The sequence below is a fragment of the Hippoglossus stenolepis genome, chromosome 6 (genome assembly GCF_022539355.2).
Source record: "Hippoglossus stenolepis isolate QCI-W04-F060 chromosome 6, HSTE1.2, whole genome shotgun sequence".
In the NCBI taxonomy this organism is placed as follows: domain Eukaryota; kingdom Metazoa; phylum Chordata; class Actinopteri; order Pleuronectiformes; family Pleuronectidae; genus Hippoglossus; species Hippoglossus stenolepis.
Genome location: NC_061488.1, coordinates 25178838 through 25202581, shown reverse-complemented (window position 1 = coordinate 25202581; position 23744 = coordinate 25178838). Strand labels below are relative to the sequence as shown.

Sequence of the window (23744 nt, the reverse complement as noted above, 5' to 3'; positions counted from 1 at the left end):
TGATTTATCAGGAGAGATTTTACATTTGGTACAAACCTAGCTAATGGCTGAAATGGCTCACACCAAAAGTTACTGTAAAACCGAGGCAATTTCATTTCAATCAATCAATCTTGTCTCATAGGGCTTTAACAAGGTGTGACTTCCTCTGCCCTTAACCATCAACAAGAGTAATGCAAAACTACCAAAAAAACAACTTTTAACAGGGAAAAAAGAACGTAGAAACCTCAGAGAGCCACATGAGGGATCCCGCTCCCAGGATGGACAGAAGTGCAATAGATGCCACGTGTAATGGAGAACATTTAAGGGCTGAACTTATTTATTTTTTACTTTTAGTATCTTTTATTTCTGATGAGCTCTGCTGGAACAGTTATGAAAAACATTTATGAAGAGAGCCTCTTTTTAGACATAATAAATAACAGCTTACTTTAACTGTACACATCTTATTGACAGCAGAAATTAGAGACTAGATCAAAACGGTTCGTTTTATTCACATCTAAGTTTAGTTCATTTTAATTTCGTACAGTGATAGAAAAGTTTTTTTTAGACACTCTTTAAGTTGGACCCGACACAGACCCCAGCTCACCTCTCCCTTCTCATTCCTGATTCGTCGGTTGAAGTCTTTGCCCTCTAGACAGATAAAGTCATCCCCAGGGTGGATGATGCCACATTTCGCAGCGATGGCCCTGGCTGTGTTAATGTTATCACCAGTCACCATTCGCACCGTAATGCCCGCACGCTGACACTTGCGGATGGCCTCGGGCACCTTAGAGGGACAGGCAAATTTGTTCAGCACACACATCTTCAGAATACAGATAAGAATGACATTATGGATCATAAGAACTCACAGTACAAGCTTAAACTATAACTTAAAGACACACTCTCCACAGGACCCTACCTCAGGCCGCACAGGGTCCTCGATCCCAACCACCGTGATGCAGGTCAACTCTGTTACTATTTCTGCCTCGTTTTCCCAGTCTGGCTCCGGGTTGCACGGCAGGTCACGGTATGCAATGCAGATGGTCCTCAACCCCTCACATGCCATTGGCTCAATCACCTATTAATCAATAATAATTTCTGGTCTGAAAACAGGTCGGCAACATTTCACCAGTTTCAGCATCGCACCACAAACTGCATCATTTACTGCCCATGTGATTTACATTCCAATATCTGGTGAATATCATATATCATCATCATATCATTATCACCTGGACACAGTTTGAGGTTCATTAAATCATCGACAAGATCCCTGTCAGTCGATGATTTGATAGCTGATCATCACACTGATTTAATCTGTATCACTGAAACCTGCTTGCAGAAAAATATTCAATACTCATATTAACTCTCACAGACGATTTACAGTCCATTTTATAAATCCACCCTCGCAATAACTAATTCGAAAGCCTTTTTCTTAGTCTTTTTTTCTTTCTCACACTCAAGCTATCCATCCATCAATTATCTGTACAGCGTAGGGTTGCAGGGTCTTTGTACTGTGGGAGGAGGCTGAAGAAAACCCACACATGGACGAACATGCAAACGCCACCTAGGGAGACCCCGGCCCAAACCAGGCAGATTTGTACCAAGAACCTTCTTGTTGTGAGGCAACAGTGCTTATCACCGCACCACTATACACTATAAAACACCCAAAACAGTTCTACTAGTGACTATATCATCATCCACCTGCCCCTAACTAAGACTTTTTTATCTACTTAGCACTTAACAAAGACATTATAGTGGGTGATTTCAACATTCATTAGATGCTGACGGTGACAGCCTTACTTCTGCATGAAATTCACTATTAGACTCAATTGGCTTCACTCAACATGTAAATGAACCCACTCAGTATTTTAATCACAGTCTCGCTCTTGTTCTGACACTCTTGCTCAGAAACCGATCATTAATCAACATTTTGACAAAACGTCGACTGAGATTCCATTTCAGTCTGTGTAATATTGTATATGTAAGGAGGGAATTCCATTGTTATTTGCTATCATTCAGCAACATTGTTATAACTATCATGGGTTTTGCTATTAATATTGTCAATATAATAATCATAACCCTGTGACAGACTGTGGACCTGTCCAGGGTGTACCACCCCTCGCTCATTGTCAGCTGGGATTGGCTCGAGCTCCACAAAAACCTCAAAGGAGAAGAAGTAGAGATAAAAGGATGGGAATTAACAATCTGACATTGCTTGAATACAACAGTATATACAACTGTCCCAAGCCTATCTCTCTCCTCCCTCTCTCTCCTCCCTCCCCTTTCTCCTCTCCCCTATTTCTTTCCGTTCAACCCAACCAATTAGAGCGTTCTCCCCCACAGCCTGGTTCTGTTATAAGGGAGTTATTTCGCCAGTTGTTTGTTTATATTGAGAACTGTTGTGTTTCTCTATAAAGTATTCTAAGGTCTCAACCTTACTCTTTAAAGGGCCTCGAGATAATGTATATAAATTTGAACTACGCACACATAGAACTGAAACTGAATTGAATTGTGTGCTGACCTTATGAGTACCTTTGAATACTCTGTGTCACGGCTGTAGGGAAAAGACCCCCAGCCCAGTGCAAACAGCAGAGGGAGGACTGTGTGATGTAAAGAAGAGGTGACATAAAGCTGCCACAGTGCAAACTGAACAAGTGAGCTGGAATAAAGTTGTGTAAGGAGGAGAGTTATTTTTCTCACGGCGCAAGCTGTGTTCATCATGAGCCAAATTTAGGTCACCCAGCCTGTCAGTTAGAGAAAAAACTGCTCGCTTAGCCAGCACGTGCTAATCTACGTGGTGCAAATACATGTTTTAGTGCAAAAAACTGTAGTTATACACTTTATGTGTATCACTTTTGGAACATTTATTGTCACTGACATAGGGGAAACTAGTCTAGCTCTGTTCAAAGTTCAACAGTACACAGATGAAATTGATGAAATTGAAACTAGCAATAGCAATGAACCTATAGAGAGTGATCTGCTGAAAGTGCAGCTCCCCTCAGCTTTACAGTGAGTTTCTGCTCATTGTTTATCTGTTCAGACCAAAACTTTACTGATGGTTCACTCTCAGCCCTCTCAGGCAGACAGCTGCTTTCAGAGGAAAAGCTATAAGAGGTCACTGTTCACTACCTGCTCAGCCGCAAACAGCAGACAGACACAGTCAGAGAGCAGCTGGTGAACACAGAGGAGCATTTAGCAGCTAAAGAGACACATATTACCCCCAGGAGTCGGTAGAGACCAAAAACAGAGTTAAAAGAGGTGGAATACTCTACATACAGTACAGTGCATTCATCAGGTGCACACAAGCACATGAACTACCATATTCCTCTGTGTCTGCTGGATGTGGGCAACACAAAACTTAAATGTGATGATATGGCAATATTGTGTTCCCAACTTGTTACACATTGTCTCGATAAGTTGTTTCTCCTAAAAAGAGTTAAATAACATGTTATATAGGAATCTTTCTTCCAAGCAAAAAGGCCAGTTGTTTCCCAAGTCCAACCTAACATCATCCAGACAGACCAAGTGTAATCAATATAATCTAACTGCCAGCCAGTGTATTTCCCAAACTGTCAAACTATTACTTAAAGTAATTATTTTTGATAATCTTTTAGTGCTAGACAAAGAGCTAGTAGGAAATAAGGAGGAGAGAGAGATTGAAGATGACATGTAATGAAGGTCAATGGCTCAGAGGACATAGTGATGTAATGGTCAGTGTCCTTAAATCCTCTCTCAACAAAATGAATCTTACTTAAGATACTCGTTTGCACATACAGTCTCAAGTCTCACCTGTTTGACCATGTCATCCCTGTCACGTGGTCGGAAGGTATGCTGTTCTCCGTTGGTATCTAAGACGTAGGAGCACCTGCAGAGAGACAAGGGACAGAAAACACCGAAAAAATGACTCACCATGTTGAAGAAAGTGAACAAGAAAATCCTGGATAGACCCGTTTATCTGGATCCGCTATGAAATTTAATGGGTTCTTAGCCCCACCCCTTTATCAAAATTTCATAAAAATCTGTTCAGTTATTTGTGTAATCCTGCTAACTAACAAACAAACAAACAAATTCTGATGCAAACACAAAAAGGTAAAAATGTTTACAACTTATTCCTCTGTCCAACTCCTTCAACCTCCCAAGACACTCACTTCTTTAGCATAATTTCAGAAGCTCCTTTGCTGTACAGGCGGAAAGAACCGTCCGGCAACTTGATCACTGTGCTCATGGATTTACGCTCTGAGTTGAATGTGTAAACCTGAGAGAGAGAGAGAGAGAGAGAGAGAGAGAGAGAGAGAGAGAGAGAGAGAGAGAGAGAGATGATGAGCTCTTGGAGTTGATTGGTCACAGGTCAATGTGAACAAAACAATGGTCAGAAAAACACATTTTCCTTGAAAGCTTGATCAGAAAAGTATTCCCCAGTTCAGTCATACCTGCCTCCTTTGTGTATATAGACTCTGTGCTTCTCTTTTTCTTCGTCAGGTATACTTTCAGTTTTGCTCACCATTTCACCATTGTTACTTTGTTCTTTTTTTGACTGAAGGCACACTGCCCAACCCCCAATGACTGCTTCAGAGCACTGGTTGCATGTTAATTAAATATTTTTATTGTTGAACGTATAAATGTCTCCAAATCGTACAAAACTCTACACAGCACTTCCCTTGGCCAATAACAATTCACATACCAAGTGTGCAGCTGATAAGATGAATGGTTTGCGAGATACACATACAGACAGACGTTTGTAGAATTTGTGGGAAGATGTTTCATGTATGTTAATCAAAGAAATATATATATAATATATTATAATACATTCTTAGAAACCTGATGTGGCACTGAAGTGAGTATTGTTCACCTCAGGGATCATATATGAGCATTATCATTATAGAGATATGGATGTGCAAGTTCATAAGCTTTGATTAGGCCCCTTGTTAAGGTCGCAGTTGGATGTTGTGTGTGGCCCCTCACCTTGTACAGTCTCTCCTCAGGGATCTGATCTCTGACAGTGGTGTAGTCCCGCTGAAGGTCCAATACAAATCCCAATAGGCCACACTCCGTCTTGTTGCCCACCTGCTTGGCCAGACCCCCCTCCACATCTGGTGGCTGATAGAGTGTAGGATTAAAGCAAAGTAAATCAAAAAGGACAGTGGGAGGGTCAAGGAGGAAAAAGGAGACAAAATAAATAAATACAAAAATGAAACAAGGCCATCTCTGTCAGTGCATGACTCACCAAGATCTTGGAGGTGTAGGCGCTATTGATGGCGATAGCATTGACTAATAGGTCTAGTGTGCGGGGGTTGACCTGTCCAGGGTCCGGGACTACACGGTGGTGTACATCACCTGGGTAAAAACAATCTTATCTTAATACATGTGATTAATAATCTGTGCACATTCAACATGCAGTACATGCTGTCTTCATCTGCTGCTGTTACCTCCATCCTACATCTGATAATATGAACAGCACCTGATGTTGTTGACATCATATATCTAGACACCTTTTTGCTTCTATCTCCCATCTGTGGGCCTGACACTGACAGTAGTTAGCAACAGCTGAAAGGCTTCTCTGATCTAATAGTACTTTTTAATTAGTTTGGCTGCAGCAGAGTTTTAGTGAGACAATGATCTTTAGCAAAAACATTTAAAGGGGGATTCCACACATTTTCTACACATGGAGTTCAGTTTTGTCAGCATGGGTATACCACTGAAGCTGTAAAAACAGTTATATAATGGAGGAGCTTTGTTAACAGCACATGTTTAATAGTACTGATGAAATACCCATCGGATGGTACTGAAGAGCATTATGGGAAATAATTAGGGTATCTCTGCCTCTCCTTTTTTGAACAAGTGACCTTGACCTTTGACCTCCAAGCAGCAAAATCTAATCAGTTTATCTTTGAGTCCAAATGAACGTTCCCTTGAGCTGAAATTAAGATATTATGTTCAAGAAAAACATAAACATACTTTGTAAGGCCACAGTGATCTTAACTTTTGACTTTTGGCTCATAAAATGAAAAGTTAAGGTAAATGTTTGTGCCAAATGTAAAAAGGATTCCTTGATGGTGTTCCAGAGATGTCACAGTCGGCAAATGTGTTTGTGAGGTCACCATGACCTTGACCTTTGACCACCAAAATCTAATCGGTTCATCCGAGTGAATATTTGTACCAAATTTGAAGAAACCCCCTAAAGGCATTCTTGAGATATCACGTTCAGGGGAATGGGAAAGCTGTACGGACTGAAGGACAACCCGAAAACAGCCCACCACTGGCTGTTGCCGGCGTGGAGGCATAAAAATAACTATAACCTACCTATAATTGCAACTATAACTAACTGTAACTATAACTAAAACATGACAGTAACTACAACTAAAACCTAACTACAAATGTAAATATTTCTAAAACAATTCCTAAAACGATCTTAGGTAGGTAAGTAAGATCTTCCTTTTCACAGGAACGTTGAGTGGTCTGTCCATGATGAGCATAAATCTTGACCTGGGGAAACACATTTCCTATGATGACATCATTGATGACTTTGCCTCAAGAAAGTGCAGAAGAGGAATATTTTGATGCTGAAAATTCACAGGCTGTAGAGGGCCCCTAAGTTACTAATCTTTAAGATTCTAAAGAAAATACTCAGTTCAATAAATATTGTTTGTTTATGCCTCATTCTGTTCTGTATAGGTCTATTTATTCTTAGACTGACGGGATATGGAGCAAACTGTGTGCTACTATCTGGCAATGGCAAATGGTTTACATGGTGCACAAGCCCCTTAGTAGAGTTCTGCTCAGGGCCCCAGGGAGGTCAGAACCGGCTCTGACTATAACTATAACTATAAATATAAATATAAATATAAATATAAATATAAATATAAATATAACTCTCAGGCAAACAGGAAACATGGAAGGAAATACACTGGGAAAAGACAGAAAAGCAGTAGAAGGCTGAATTTGATCCTGAATGGATGGAGATGCAATTCAACACTTCATTAACTGACAGCAAATATAAATTTCATTTTAATTAGCATATATCACACAAATATAGAACTTCGCTTGATCTGCAAAACAATAATAGTTAACAAAGCAATGTCACTCAGTGTGGGCCTGTATAAAACAGATGCAGGCCAAGAAATGCAGTTGTCAATGCTAAGTATTTATTCAGGCTGACAAAGAACTGTTTTCCAGTCAAGTATGAACAGAACCAGTCAAGTGTTCATCACAAGACACCCACCCACTGCACAAGTGTCTACATTAATCTAATCCAGTGGTTTACACACTTTTGAAAAACCCAAAACATAGCATTCATAGTGATTTTTTTTCATTCTATCCTGAGCGTCAGTTCACAACCATACAACTTCTTTATGCTTGTTACATGCATTTATATATGTAAGTAATGCTGATGTCATATCTGTGACATTTGAACTAATTCAATGAAACCATGTTTATGTTAGATCTCGTTTTGTTTAGAGTATTCCAGAGCTAAAGATGTGTTTTGTGTAAAAAATGTGTCTTTTTGTCCCATTTTGTTTAAAGACCTCTGATATAAAATGTAGCGTAGTTAATGCATTTTCCTGGAATTAATTTTTTTGAATTAAAAAATTACAGTAAAAAGGAAATTAAAGAAATCTTGCAGCAACCCTTCCTGTTTTTAAAGTACACCAGGGTACCACAGCACCTACTTATCTGCATAACAGTAAAGTAAAAATGAGGCCACATGATTTCGGACTTGCTTTATGACCCTTCCAATGCAGCGAGACTGATCATTAAAAACAAGCTTCATTTATTTATTTTTTTATTTTTTGCTCACCTAGGTAACTCTGCACCACAGTCATGCGGTTGGTGGTGAGGGTGCCGGTCTTGTCCGAGCAGATGGCCGTGGCGTTGCCCATGGTCTCACACGCATCCAGGTGGCGCACAAGGTTGTTGTCCTTCATCATTTTCTACACAAGTCATACGACACAGTGATGAAGAGAAGGGTGGAAGGACAGGTGGGGTGGAAATGATAGATAGGAGGGGGGTTAGAAGGACAGAGGCAGAAGAGAAATGGATTGATGGATGGAAGGAAGGGAGGGAATCAGGGAAACTCAGTCACTGTTCACTTTAATGAAAATTCAGGGGCAGATATGATACTGTTTCTCATTCAATACATCTTTAGAGTAAAGAAATGCAGTGCATGTAACTCATACAAAGACTGATATTGGTGTGGTTTGGGTAATGAAGGGTAATAAGTGTAGGCTAAGGGTCAGGTCACACAAACAGAAATCTGAAGCGAATATTTGGGGTCAATGTTCACCAACGTTGAACATGCAAAGCCACGCTGCGATATGCTTTGCACAGGAAGCTAATCTTTTGATCACCTCTTTGCTACCACAGATTGGCAAAGGTTTGCTCCGGACACATTAGCGAATGTGTGACCGGGCCCTAACATGGAGCAACAGACCTTTTACATAGAGAGGATAGTTGAGCAAAATTATTTAGCGATACACAACTCATAGATGCTAATAAATACAACTGAATAGCTACTGTTTTCACAAAAGCCTGTGTGACCTGTAAAGTGAATTTATGAATTAGCTGCACTCTGATACTTCATAAACTGATTCACACAGGATTTCAGTTCCAGCCTTTGACAGTTGAACTGCTGTACAAACTGGAAATCTGGTGGAAATCTTTCATATCTTCAGGACAGGAGCTATTTTGTCTCAGTTGTGTAATTGTGCATTTGTTATAATGCTAAGAGAACCAATAGCTCATATATTTGCATTTGATAAGTATCCATTAAAGTGGAGGGTTGGGTCTACCTTGACAGAGTAAGCCAAAGAAATGGTGACAGCGAGCGGTAAGCCCTCTGGGACAGCCACCACCAGCACAGTGACTCCAATGATGAAGAACTTGACAAAGTACTGGACGTAGACCGGAGTACACTCTGTCAACCAAACCCGACCTGCAATACACACCACACCACACATTTGTTCCAAAAATAGCCTAGTTTTTTGTAATTCAAATTGTATTCATATTTTGTGCAACAAAGCCGTGCAGCATAACATATAGCAGAAATAGTATTGATCATTTACACAGTGGAGGAAATTAACCGTGGACACTAAGCATTAACTGTTAATCAACATGAATAAAATTGATTTAGACTCAGTTTGACATGAAGCCAGAAGTGTTTTTCATTATTTCATTAATCCTTTCTTCCCACATGGCGGACTTCTAGAATTTTCCCACTTTTGCTATATGACTCATGCAACCGTGATAAAAAAGCCAATTTTAAACATACAGAATTTGCTATTTGTTGTATTAGGTATGATTGTTTTGACACAGAGGGTGAACCAGTTAACATGCCCAGCTCATTTTTACACTTCCAACATTGATTGTTATCAGTCCCATTTAATAAAGTCTAATTGGTGTCCAGTGAGATCTGTGTACTATTATATTATGGAAACATTTTACGTTTGATATAATATCTGACCACAAAGTATTTCCAATAGTGATTGCAAGGTCCAAGGTGAGTCATTGTGAGACAAGTATAACCTGTGAGTAAATGAGAATTATGTTTGTTGGTAGTTTGTGTTCACACAGACCTTCAACGACAAACGTGTTGATGACAAAGTAGAGCACCAGAATGATGACAGTGATGGCTGACATCACCAAACCTGTGGGGAGATAAAGAGAGGAGACGTTTTATCACTGCAACTCAATCAGCCTGTTCTGACTTAATAGGATATGTCTGTTTTTATTTTAAGTATGAAGTAAAGTTTTCCCAATGAACAACACAGTGTGTCAAAATTCACTTTAGTGAAGTTTATACAGCAGAATCTGAGAATATCAGCCTCTACATATCTGTTACATCTTCTTTTAGTTAGCAGCAGTAAACAACAATTCTATGTATGAGTCACACAACTCCACAATGAATTTCTTTGTGGAAAGTTGCTAAATTGATAAAAGAGTGTGAAACCTGTCCAGTGTCCTTATGAATACTTTACCTGCTTTGCCAATTTGAACAGCCAGTTTCGTGAGCTTGCCCTGCAACACACTCTTCTCCTTCTTTGGAACATTGGTCTTCTTCTTCTCTCTTTCCTCTACCTCGCCTCCCTCGGCACTCTTCAGGGGTTGCATCTCCATGGCAACACCCCCATCATGCTTCTTGGCTGAAACACACAACATATACATTCTATTCAGCACTACAACTGAAGAAGAAGAAAGTTCATCCCATATCCACATACACACACACACACACACACACACACACACACACACACACACACACACACACACACACACACACACACACACACACACACACACACACGCACACGCACACACATACTTTTGTCTCTCTATAGTTGTCAGGACACTCATTGAACCTGATGTATTACTTAACTTAACTTAAATATAAATATAACCCTAACCCTGAAACCAAGTCTTCACCCCTAAAAGCTATGGCTGGTAATCATGGAAAAACTAGCAAGAGCTGGCTATACTTTGAAAAAATACAACTGATGAATCACACCCCCTCCCATCAGCCCTCTTGTCAAAGCTACACCCCCAAAACTCATGAACGAGCACTGAATGACAACTGCTAGAAAACCACTTTTCCTTTACTTGCACATCACTTCGGGTGACATACACTGCAGTTCATATCCTACCCTGTGCCTTTTTGAATGTATACTTACATGTTGTGTACCTATATGTCACTTGAGTACTTATTTGTTGTGTTACTTATATGTTCAGTACTCATATGTTTACAGCGGGGGTCTGAGATGAATTTCATTTCAGTCCCCTTTGAAGTTGTGATAACCTCAAACACTGTCCTCACAACAATGGTTTTGAACCAAATGTCCTCATAACCACAGACAGACGTGCACATTCACGCACATGTCATGACTTCCTACCTTTGTTCTGATTGTTCTCTACAGCTCCATCAGGTTGTTTTCCTGAGAGAAGGAGTAGGAGAGTGAGAGAGAGGAAGATAGGAAGATAAGGAGATAGGAAGAACAAAGGCTATATGAAAATTTCGTGCTCATACAAATCAAGTACATGAACATAAACAGTTCATATTTCTGATCTCAGGACAGTCAAAGACACACTTCCAGAAACAGAGAACCACAAAGAAACAATACGAAAGGAAAGAGTGGTAAAGATACACACATCTTCATACACTGGGTAAGAGACTGAAAGACATTTGTCTATGTACATGTCCATCATAGGTCACTTTACTGCAATGTAAACTGGGGTCCATTTATTGGCTGAGGAAAGGGGTGGGGCAGACAACTTTAGCTCACATACCATTGGTGACTGTGCTGTAACTGGCATCTGTAGGGATGAGCAACTGAGAACTGTCCTCTGGTTAGGGGAATGTGTGAGGAAGAAGGGTTTTGGGGGAGCATGAGAGGATTTGGCAAAAAAGGGAACACAAAAGAGAGCAAAAAGGAAAGAATAAAAAAAAGCAAGTAGTGAATGTGTTTGTATGCATGACTGCATTGGTAGAATGTTTGTAGATGACTATATAGAATGAAAAAAACAAACTGAATATAACCTCAATTTCAAAATGAGAGACAGATCAGAGAGAAAAGTAAACAGCCCCACAGCAAACCCACATTGCATGAGGAAAAACTAACAAGTTATGGCATTTGTAGAAGTCTTATGAATAATGCATTAACTCCAGTAAATGACTGTCTGAATGATCCAGCCCACAGCGGCTGCACTGAGCGCAACACATCTGAGTACACGACTACCAGTTTGGAAACAGACTGAGGAAAAAAAGAGAGAGCAGTATTTTTTTCTTATATAGGCATCATCATTCTAACTAGTTTCTGTCCATTTCTGCAGTCCAGGATGCCACAAATGTTTTCTTGTTTTTAATACGCCAACAATGCTACACACATTCCCATGCAGAAGGGAGAACCGCAGTGGTGGAAGCACTGATGAGTGCACTGGTAATGGCATTAACCTTAAGTGCCTCTGAAACTACATGTAGCCTCTGTTGTTGTCTGCAGCTCTGCCCCGACTGCAGGGGCTCTTCCAAAACAAATTTGAGCATACACAAATGTTTCACGCACTGACCAACCAACACTCTTCCCTGAATCTCCCCAGCTCCCTCGCTCTCCCCCTGCTCTTTCAATAATTGATTCAATCTGCAGCCTCACTCTCTCTCTCACAGATTAAGGGAGGAAAGGAGAAACGGAGGGGGTGCATAGTGGAGACAGGAAAGTGAAAGAGGGCATAGGAGTGGGGTAAACAAGAGAAACCGTGTGAGAGAAAAAGATGGATGACTGGGGGCATTCAACGAAGTGACAGTAAGGGTGGGGAGAGGGAACAATGTGGAGAGAGGGATGGAGAGGATGTGGGCTAAATTATCTATGAGGTTAAACTGGTGTGTTTCCTGTTCAAGCCCCTATCTGAAATCAGTTAGGCCCCCAACTAACTGTACACACACATACAGGCCTGCTGCAGTGTGTGAGCATGGAGGGATTGTGTGTCAGGGGAGCCCTGGGCACAGACAGGGAAAAGGCAGCCCACCTGTCCTACATCCCCAGACTGTAAGAGACTCAACAAGTACTGCCTCTACATGTCTTTCTGGTCATTTTGCATAATTTTGTGTCTCTTTATAATCATTTTGTCTGTAGTAATTTCATGTATTTCCTTCATCTTGTGTTTCTTGATATCTTTAAGCATCATTTTTGGTTATTTTGTATGTCTTTGTGTTTGTTCGTCATCTCTTGCTAATACAGTAATTGCATTTACTTTCTGACAAGAAATTTTAAGTCACTTAAAATGGAGGTTCCTTATCACTTGAGCCCCTCTTCCTGTGCCCTTTCTATAATTCATCCATATGTGTGAGTACATGATAACTGACTCAAGAGCAGATCATCCATGGAGATAATGTCCATGTATGAAAGAGGTTTTCTTCTATCTTCTATCTTCAACAAAAATAATGCTGTTGTTCATTCTTTATAGTGCAAATAACCATTTACCGTCTCGGCAATGGTTCAACTCGTCCACTTACCTTTCTTCTCCTTCACCTCTTCTTCCAACTCTCCAGAACCAAGTAGGGTGAAGATAATGCCCGTCTGTGAGTTTACACCTACAGCCGTCACCAGCATCCTGCCCGAGCCCTCCATCACATGTGTACCTTCATGTCCAAACAGATTACTGGTTTACACCTCATAAAAAAAAGACAGAGGTGCTTGCAAAGGTGCACATCCAAGCGGTCACAGATGTGAAACAACAAAGTTTTCTTCGTGAGGAACGTTACAACCTGAGAAAAGTGATTTCAGCCCTTGCCGCTGCCTTTGGAGTGTAGCCAAAGTAGGTCAGACAAAAGTAGTTTGATAAAATAGTCACATTTTATTGGACATACAAGTCAATTAACTGAACTCAAACCAATTTTTGGTTTATTTTATTTCTTTAATTTGTATTATTTCATCTAATTATACAGTCAGTTAACAGTATATTACTGTTCAATTGTCTATGTTACAGAGATGTTGATTCAACTGTATGATCATTTTGGAGGATGGTGCTGCTGAACTACATTGTGTTATGTTGACAGGTGTTGCTATTATTTTGTCCACTACATTTAAATAATTGAGGTCAGGCTTAACAACAGACACACCTTTTTGTGTTGTAAAAAGAGCACAGAGAAACAAGACACATGTCACATGACAAAGGTTTAATTTACAGGACACAATATTCTGTTATAAAGGAAACAGGAATCTGTATTTTCCATAAAACGTACTATTTTTAAATCTCATTTCTTTGCATTGCATTAAACTTTAAATACACATGGGAACCATTAATAAAATATGTTAAGGCAGAAATATGTTGAAGCAGTTGTCTCATGTGCAAATATTAGTGAAGCATTGAAATATGTATTTAGTTAATTTATAAGCATCAGCATCAACGCCTGATGGACATAAGATACAGTGATGTCGCTTGTGGTGTTGTGGGGTAGCATTATATCCTGTAACTCTATCCACCCTTTGAACACACAGGAACTGGACCAAATACAACCTAAAATTGTACCACTGATTTGAACCAAGACCACTCTGCCCCAACAAAAATGGACCTTCAACCTCATTAAGTCATACTTAGTATGTAGTAGGATGTAATCAGATCATCTCTACAGAAATGAGCTGGGGTCTAAATGTGATGTCTGAATAATATTTAGTCTTAAACCATGATAAAATAGTACAGACAGAAAAGGCTAGAAAACCAACCTGAGAGCAGCATGGGGTCCTTATCCACACACTTGCGTACGTGGTCGGACTCTCCTGTCAGAGAGCTCTCATCTATCTTCAGGTCGTTGCCTTGGATCAGGATACCATCAGCTGGTAGCAGGTCCCCTGAACACAGATGTGCACAGATCAGAGTTTGATTCACCTCCTAGTTTATGTCCTTTTAGGTTAAGTACGAAATGGTACATGGACTGCATTTATATTAGTACTCATCAGGTTACATCAATTCATGGGTGACTAACAAGGAAATTTTTTCTATCTTTTGGACATTTTAAGTAAAACAGTACATAGCACCACATTTTACAAGGAGAAAAGCAGTACTGGTAAACCAGGAATGGCCAACAGTTCCGGAAATTTGATTATTATCACAGAAGACATATGCTAAATATGAAAAAAGCATATACTAGGAGATAAGCATATTTTAGAGTGAAGACTGGGTTGTGTGTAACTTTACTAAATGCACAGTATACAGTATAAACTAATTACAGTATATCTTTTTGTTTAATACACAGACAAATTAAAATTCAAAACCTGTGACTTTAGCTAGCAACTCAGTGTAAGTTGATGTCATTTTTACATTTCATTTGTAAAAAAACCAACTAATAAACAGTTAGGCCCTTAAAATAAATGATATATTACTAATGATTATCAGCATCAACAGTAATATTGTTTATTTGTTGCAGATATTCAGAGAAATGAGAAGTGTGCAGGTTTACCCACTCATCTTTCAGATAAGTTATCAAACGTAAGATGGAAAACAACCAATCTGGGATGCAAATGTACGCAATAAAAACCAACACCACAAAAGAATCTGAACAGTGGCACTTAGCTCAAAAGAAATATTTTTACCAATTTAAGAAAAGTATCGATCATTGTGTTGGTGGTCACAAAAAAATCAACATATGGACATTGAGAAGAGTAAAAATAAGTCTAAATTGTAGCAGGTCAGAAGACGTCAGCTAAGTAGGTGGTCCTTCATATGTGGCCCAGGTCAGATTTCACACAGTAAAGTATAAAGAACATGTCTTTACCTGGTCTCCTGCTCTTGGTCTTATTGTCTCATTGAACAAATTGTGTACATATTACTTAGCCCAAGGTCACCAACTGTACTGAAGCTTTGGGTTGTCCCTGACTGTCTAATGCCTAAGAAGTAACAGGCATGTGATGTAATACAAAAAATAAAAATGGATAAATTGATGGAAAAATATTTCTGAAGTTGCTCCTTTTTTTATATAATAAACATTTGCAATGGTCTCCTTACCGTATTTGACCTGGGCCATGTCCCCCACCACCATGTCAGCCACCGGGATCTGTATGACATTTCCTTTCCGCACGACGGTGAACTTCTGCTCTTGCTCGATCCGACTCTGCAGACCGCGGAACTGCTTTTCTTTGGACCAGTCATTGAACGCCGTCACCAGGACAACGCACACAACAGACAGCAGGATGGCTGCACCCTCTATCCAGCCAGCGTCAGCCTCGCCTTCATCCTCTGCACCCCCTGACCCTTCCCCACATGCTGGAGAGTGGGAGGACAGGGGGAGATTTAGATTTAGATATTTTATGGAGTACATGGCAAGAGACACAATATCACAACTGAAGCAAATAGTATTATATCTGCCTGAAGTAGCAGCTGGATGTAAGATGGAAATACAAATGAAAGAAAACACAAAACCCATCTCTGATCCAAATATTAAACCACCCAGCATTTAACCTGACAGATGATGATATTATTCTCTGTCTACAGTGGGTCATTTATGTAGATATCTCCTAACAAACAACGAGTTTGTGTTTATCATCATACACTACGCTCTTGTTTAAGCACTGTGTGGCATCAGAGAGAGCTTCAGGGTTCCATATTTCCCCTTTCCTTCCACTGAGCCCACTTCCTCCCCATCATGACCTCTCACTGTGTTGAGCAGACTCAGAAAGCTGATGGCAACAAGTCGCTAATGTCTTTCAACTTTTATCTCACTGGCTTGTGTCTGTGTATTTGTTTCTTTATGATTTTGTGCATTTCTGTCCTATAACAGTGAAACCGATAAAAGGGATTGGATCATTACCAAGCAGATCTTTCTGATTTAGTCTCACAACAACAACATGAATGAGACAAAGTATATGTGAGTGTTTCTTCTCTGTCTTGGCTCTCCTGCCCTGAGGTATCAAAGGTGAGATTACAGATATTTTCATGTATGACTTGCTAGGTCTTCAACAACATATCTGGATCTCTACCAGAGGGATGCTCCACCAGTCTGCCAAAAGATATTCATGCATTTGATGTTTTTATGACGGTGGGGCGGGAGGCTGTGTCTAACTTGTCAGTCCAAAATCTCCCGTAGTTCAACTGGGTTGAAATTTGGTGACTGCGAAAGGCCACCGTTTTTTATATATATAAATACATAATATAATATAATATGTATTTATTCATCAAACCATTCAGTGACCCCTCTTGGATAAGGGCACCGTTTCTCTGTCACTTCTTCTGTCACAAAATTTCCAGGTTTTTCCTTTCATTTGTTTTCATTGCTATCTTTAAATCAATACTCTCTGACTTTAAAAAAAAGAAATAACTTTGTAACAAATAAAAATAGTTACATCCGTTCAATGCATTAAGGGGTTTTGCTGCTGCAAACTTCTGACGGATCTCTTGATTTGGTCATTGCCTTTATGACTCTTCTTTACTCGCTACTGTTATACTATGTTTCATCATTTACCGTTAACCTCATGTTGCCATATTAAAAGATGATTAACAGTAAAACCCTCCCTCAATCAAATGCACCGAGGTTTTACCTCTATACCCTTATTTAATCTGGTATGACGAGGATGTAGAGTGGGTTGTCCACTAACCAGAGGGTTGTAGGTTTGATCCCTCTCCCCCATCCTGCATCCCACAATGTCCTTGGATAAGATACTGAACCCAAATGGCAAAACTGTTAAGTGCTTTGAGTGGTCATCAAGAAAAGCTCTAAATAAATACAGACCATTTACCAAATATATATTGCTGTGTATCTGAGATAAGTTACTAATCAGTTTGATCAAATTATCTTAGCTCAAGGTCCAGAATTTGGTCAAAATCAAGGATCTTGTCTTGGTCTATGAATTGTCTAAGGACATTTCCTCTCTTCCTACAATCTTAACTTCCACTATGTCTTATTCCTGCTCCCCTCTTTCACCACCATACTTGATGATTGGACGATACTTCAAGCTGCTGATGATTTGTCTTTCTCCTCACCTCTCTTTGTCTCTCCCTTTCTTTTCCCCTCCCTCTCTCATCTCCACATCCAGATCTGGCCCTTAAGCACCCTCCCAAATAACCTCCCCCTCCCCCTCACACCATCCTCACATTCGCTATCCCTTCCGGGCGGCTGGTAGAGAGAGAGGCCGAGGGAGATGATGGCGGCGGCCTCCAAGATGATGAGCGTGACGTCCTGTAAGGCCTCCCACACAAGCTCCAAGAAAGTCTTGGCCTTTTTCGGCGGGATGAAGTTTTGGCCGTACGCTTGGTGCCGACGCTCCATGTCCGCCGGGTCCCCGCTGAGACCTGAGTGACATAGAGCGAGGTTGAGACAGAGAGAAAAACAAAGGTTAGCAAATTTCTTTATGTTAAACATTATCACAGAAAACAAATCTGCACACACGGTCACACATTCATAAAGTGAGTCACCGAGTTATGCAGGTGTATTTAAATTTAGTCGACACACACTGCTACACACATGCAAAATCAAGATTCACACCCAAACAAAAACTAAAATCCACAAGACAAACTTTTTGCAAACTAGAAAAATGTTTTAAAACACATCAGTCAAATCAATTAGTTAAAATTATCATCAACTAACTCCTCAGAACCTCCTCCCTCTCATTTCCATCTTTGCTGCAACATCTCCATCCTCACCCACTTCTCCCATTCAACCTCACCCCTAAGTGATTCAGTTTCCATGGTGACCAGGATAGCAGGTCCAGGGCTTCCTGTCTCTAACAGGTTTCTGCCCAGCAACAGGTGATGTCATTCTTTAAGTGTAATAGGTTTGAGGGAGAGCTCTTTTTTTCATTTTTTTGTGATTGGCTGTTAGGGAGGAGGGATGACAATTTGTACACTGCGGTTGGCCATGATTGGTGACTATCTTTGCGTCAGCTGTGTGTGTGTTTGTGTGCAAGTGTGTTTGTGCGTGTGTGACATCCTGGTCCAATTTGCTTGCTGCAAGGAGTCATACGTAGCTCCCAGTGGTGCCGAAGAGTTGTGTAGCAATATGACGCTCAACAGGGTTCATGCCAAGACAGGGCAGAGAGAGACAGAGAGAGAGAGCAAACAGGTGACCTTATGCTGAGTAATCATAGTGAGCTCTCCCCCCGCTTTCATCAGTCCATCTCTCTCTCTCCCTCCCTTCTTTCTCATCCACTCATCTTTTCATCCATTCTATCCTTCCTCCTCTTCCTCTCCCACAGCCTCTTGGGTCTCTCTCTTTTTCTTTTTCTCCCTCTCTCAATCTCCCCTTGATGTGTCCTTGACAATGCGGCAAGCTGTTCTAGCGTTCCCTCCTCACCCCCCTCTCCCCTCCTCCCCCATCACCACACACACACACTTTCTCTCGCTCCCTTATTCTCATTCTCTCACTGCTCAATGTGGATATAATGGTCTCATACTGCAGTGCTGGGGTATCCATATCTGTTTGTGTGTGTGCGTGTGTGTAAGCGAGAAAAAGAGAGAGCGAGAGAGATCCCACTCTGTATTGGTTCAACCGCCACTCCGGTCTGTGTATCATATTACAGACCTTGTTCAACATCAATTGCGTCATAATGTATATGCATATGGTACAATTACACTGGTTTGTGTATCTATTTGTGTAGTACCGTCGAGAACTATAACAGAATTGCCCATTTCATGTTGCTCCTCTGGGATTAGTTTTATTGCCGACGTACTAGGAAGAGGCAGCAGCTCTTCGTGCTGCTGTCAAACGCCTCAGATGCGGAGCAGAAATGATCTCAAGCTGTGAGTTCGGAACGATCAGTCACAAGTTTGAGCGGTGTTTTGAGTAATGACCTTCGAGTTCTACAAGGTGGGAAACATCTTTCTTCTCCTGCGTTTGCACTCTGACTGGTTTGTCAACGCCACAAGACACCGTATGTCATTTGTGAAAGTCAGCACAGCGCAGGAGAAGTGTGTGTGGGGGGGCAGCGTTTATGTGTGTTGCCAAGTGTGCTTTGTCGGGACAACTGCAGATACATGATCGTGTGTGTGTGTTGTTGGGACCTGCTGCACTGATTCCTGACCAGCTCACAGTGTCAAATTAGCAACACTCAACACAGACTTACTGTAACTCAACACCCACCAACTCTCTCACCTTTCTCCATCTCTCGCTCTCTCTCTCTCTCTCCTCTCGCTCACACACACACACAAGATACACACACACTCCTCTCTCTCCATTCACCCATCTTTCCTCTTCACCATCTCCATCTCGCAGCTCTCAGTCATCTCTCTCTCTCTTGCAGACTTTCCCAGCCAACTTCTCTCCGATGTTGTGTTGCTAGGTTACAAACTAGTTGAAAGAGTGGGCGTAGTGTGGTACCACACCCCTGTTAGAACACACAAGTGTTCACATGCACAAGCACACACTAAAGACACAGACAGCCACATTCTACCCTTAGCAGTCATCACAAATCTTTGATTTGTATAATTATATAAACTTGTTATTTAGTGTGTGTGTGTGTGTGTGTGAGAGAGAAAAAGAGTGTGTTTGAGTTTTGATGCAAAAGGTATCAATTAAATTTCAATATAATTCCATAAATGTATTTATTATTATTATTATTATTATTCATAATAGTGATTATAATAATAATTACTTTTTCATCATTACATTGCAGCTCTGGTTATTATTTGCAATTTATCATTCAAATTTATTAAAATATTTAGATTAGTTGACTAATTGATTAATTGATAATCAAATCGCAATTTGTATTGATAACTGCTAAATGATTTTAGGTGTTTGTCAGGCAAAAAGTTTAACATTTGCTGCTTCCAAACACAAACAGACACACACACACACACACTTGTATAATATAATAAAAAAATGGTTGCAGTCCTGTGCCTGAACCCAAAATTACAGACACTGCGTCTGTAACCATTGCGGCTGTGCCACTCAGCTTATAGTCAATCCTTGTGCACTTTTACTCCATTTATCCATTTATTGATTTACTCAGTCAGCTTTCCATCCATTCATCCACTATAATCCCCTCATATAATCATCAATCAATTTATCCACCCATGTTCTCCATGCATCCAACTCCAACTCCAACACCAAAGCCTGTGATGCACTTCATTCTGCTTCCTTCTGTGAGCGACAGTGAAGTTGATGCATTTTTTAAATCTCAGTCTACTTTTGTATAAAAAATGCATTTGTTGTCAAGTCAGTTGGTGTCAACTTTTGTGAACAAAACATTTCATCAGTGTTAAATGGGTTATAGTCCAACGACTGGTGAACACATGTAATCGCTTTCATTCACCTGAGCCTAATGGTGATGGCGTAGAGGAGAAAATAATTACTTGAACACAGTCTGCAGTAACAGCACATGCACAGAGAAGTTTTTGTGTGACTCTAACGTAATCCATCCATTCACTCCTTCATTCAGCCAATCTCAGTGTGCGCATTCATTTCTGCTAAACCCTCTCCATTCATCCAATCAACAAATGCATCCAGCAAGCCAGCAATCTCTTCACCCATTCATGTGTCAACTCATCCACCCATCCATTCCTCCATTAATCTATTTATACATCTGTATTCTCACCCATTCATCTATCAAGCCAGTAGCCATCTACTCATCCATAATTCATTCATTCATCCATCCTTCCCTCTCTCTCTCTCTCTCTCTCTCTCTCTCTCTCTCTCTCTCTCTCTCTCTCTCTATCTGCTCTTTACCCATTCAACCATTCGTCCACACGTTCATGCCTGCTCACCGTCAGTGGTGTTGGACTGTAGTCTCTGGCAGAGTCCGTCTGTGTCTCCGTAGCTGTCCTGGATCTTCACCAGGGCTTCGCCCCCTCTGAGCTCCATCAGCTCCCTGAGCTCCTGCACCGTGACCCCAAAGTCTCCCCCTGCTTGACTGCCATCTGCCCTTCCTCCTCCTGCGCCCCGACTCCCTTTAGGATAAAACTCCACTGCGCTGTTTGCCATTTCACCCATCGTGGCTGTTGTTGACATGTCAGTAAGGGTTTCTTCTGTTTTGGTCCTCCTTTCTCTCCGTAATCTGTCCTCAACTCAGTTCCACTTCCGTTTGGTTGGTGGAGGGGTGTTCATGTGCTCAACAGTCAGACTCTTGGTTCTGCCTTGATGTCCTACTTTAAAATGTGCATCTACAAGGATACACCTAAACTCCTTTAAATTGTATTTAACGGTAATGAAGGAGCGTTGGTTGTTTATTTCTGACTCCTCACTAGCTTGTCCTAACCTCCCACTGCTCCTTTAATTCTCCATAACAGGAGGAGGAGGAGGGTGAGGGGGATGAAGGACAGCGAGCCGGGGCACCTCAGAAGCGTGATGTCTGAAAGAATCCAGCTTTCTTTTCCTGAGTCTCCTCTGCAACTTTCTTCGTTTCTGTCCCCCTCCCTCCAGGGTCACGGCCAGTCCATGGACAAACGGACAGGCTGACAGACTTACAGACAACGATGAGGGGTGATGGATGAATGGAGAGAGGGGTGAGCGAGGCAGAGGCGACTGATGAATCAGAGACAGTAAGTGGATCCAGTTGAGAGGTAGCTACTGCTGCACCACCAGGACCTAAGAATGCAAGGAAGAGATAAAACATTACCACTCTGCTCTATTGATCTCGCTCACTGTCATTACATCAAATCATTTCTGAGATACAGACAAGGCTGAAACTAGATTCACATGTGAAATTAACATTAATTCATTGGTCCTGACCTAAATAAATAACAAAGAGGAACACAATTCAAGAACGCCATCAAGTTAAAAAATTGGTACAAACATGATACATCTAACATCTATAGATGTAAGATCATTATTGTTATAACCATAGTCCTGTTAGCACACTTAAATGTCTAGTTATGTAAAAACACTTGTCTCACTTCACATGTGATGTTTAAAACCTGCTCTAATTGACCTTTTGACCACTGGGGGGCAATAAACAAAATATTCACATTTAACTTCCTTAAGTGGATATGGTTAACATGTTAGCAAACAGTAGCCTATTTACACATTCAGTTGACGATGACCAATATTAGCATTCATATAGAGCTGTGTTTTTGGTTAAGTGACAAATATAAGTCTAATATTCACTCTAATATCTAGCAAGGAAAATATCTAGCTCTTTAGATACTAAATGCCCCACTACGTTCGCCAGCTCGTCAATAGCAGCATCTGTTTGTGTAGGTTGCATTTATTTTTTAATTTAAGGGTTTTTGCCAAAACATTTAGCCTGTTCCATTTGCAAACAGCAGCAATAAAAGCAGTGCGATTAAACAGCAAAGTTGCAGGATGTAAAACCCAAATTATTGAATTAAAAGACAAAGGGGAAATACAAAGTTTATCATTTTTCATTAGGCACACTAATCTTATTCAAATCCATGGTTAGTTGGGGTGTAATGATTCTCCTGATTTCGATTCAGACCTTTTTTTTTGTTTTCTTTGTTTGTTGTACAAAAATGTTCCAAGACTACAGACGACTTGAATGTGCCTGGGGTGTCTGCAATCTCAGGGTTATTATCCATTAAGCTAATTGAACTAGCCTTAATTTAACGGCAGGTGTGATCACTCGATCGTGATTGGACCAAAACAGTCACATGACAAACATCATTAGAAAATAACGAAATAAGTTTTAATGTGTACATACTCATCTTGCCCTTAAAATAGTTTTATGATTTACATTTGTCTATTGATACGGTGGATGTTTCTAACATGGTTTTGGTGATTATCACAGCTTTAAACGTTTACATGTTCTGGAAACAATTTTGAGGATTCTATTACACTAAATCTGTTTTCAGCGAGTTCCAGGGATAAAACAATCTTCTGAATGTTACTTTTTCTCTCATCCACTGAGAGTTAAACATAAGCATGGTGGTATGAGGAGGAAAACATTTCTCATCTCATATTAACTTCACTTTCATTACATCACCACCTTCCTTGAGTAAACTATTGCAGTAGCATATCAGTTAGCCTTATCAAGAAAACCAATACTGACAGAAACCGACAATGTAATGGTACCTCTCTGAGCAGACTTCCCCACCGTGCCCATTAGGTTCGACTGAAGACACTATACTGTAGTTTTGAACAACAGTTACTCAAACATGAGTAAATAGTGCTTTCGTGGGTGCTTTCAACTGTGGATTGTACACATTTGGTCCGCCAGTATTTGGAGCAGCAGCATGGGACAGAGTCAAAATAAAATACAGTCTTGTGTTCATGGTAATGCAGGAAGTTTAAAAGAGTTTTGGACAATGATGGCGCTCAGACGACTAAGATGTATCAGGCCATAATTCAATTTCAATTTTAATTTTATTTGTATAGTGTGAATTCACAACATACATTATTTAAAGGT

General features: G+C 40.5%; 1 protein-coding gene across 4 annotated transcripts in view; it reads right to left on the bottom strand.

Annotated features, from left to right (window-relative positions):
• The window catches only part of atp2b3b (ATPase plasma membrane Ca2+ transporting 3b), a 50193-nt gene that overhangs the window by 22684 nt on the left and 3765 nt on the right, over positions 1–23744 (bottom strand). For 2 of the 4 annotated variants that reach the window (XM_035159111.2, XM_035159115.2), the window contains exons 2-18: positions 21148–21967; positions 17542–17739; positions 15460–15717; positions 14181–14306; positions 12971–13096; positions 11251–11307; positions 10857–10898; positions 9948–10112; positions 9546–9617; positions 8763–8905; positions 7772–7904; positions 5201–5310; positions 4939–5073; positions 4125–4231; positions 3766–3841; positions 896–1054; positions 584–763 (exon numbers count right to left, since the gene is read on the bottom strand). In XM_035159111.2, the coding sequence (XP_035015002.1) occupies positions 584–763; positions 896–1054; positions 3766–3841; positions 4125–4231; positions 4939–5073; positions 5201–5310; positions 7772–7904; positions 8763–8905; positions 9546–9617; positions 9948–10112; positions 10857–10898; positions 11251–11307; positions 12971–13096; positions 14181–14306; positions 15460–15717; positions 17542–17739; positions 21148–21391 (2331 nt within the window). In that variant the 5' untranslated portion in view covers positions 21392–21967. The remainder of the gene's footprint in view (positions 1–583; positions 764–895; positions 1055–3765; positions 3842–4124; positions 4232–4938; positions 5074–5200; positions 5311–7771; positions 7905–8762; positions 8906–9545; positions 9618–9947; positions 10113–10856; positions 10899–11250; positions 11308–12970; positions 13097–14180; positions 14307–15459; positions 15718–17541; positions 17740–21147; positions 21968–23744) is intronic. The other 2 variants (XM_035159114.2, XM_035159116.2) reach the window with 1 other exon arrangement.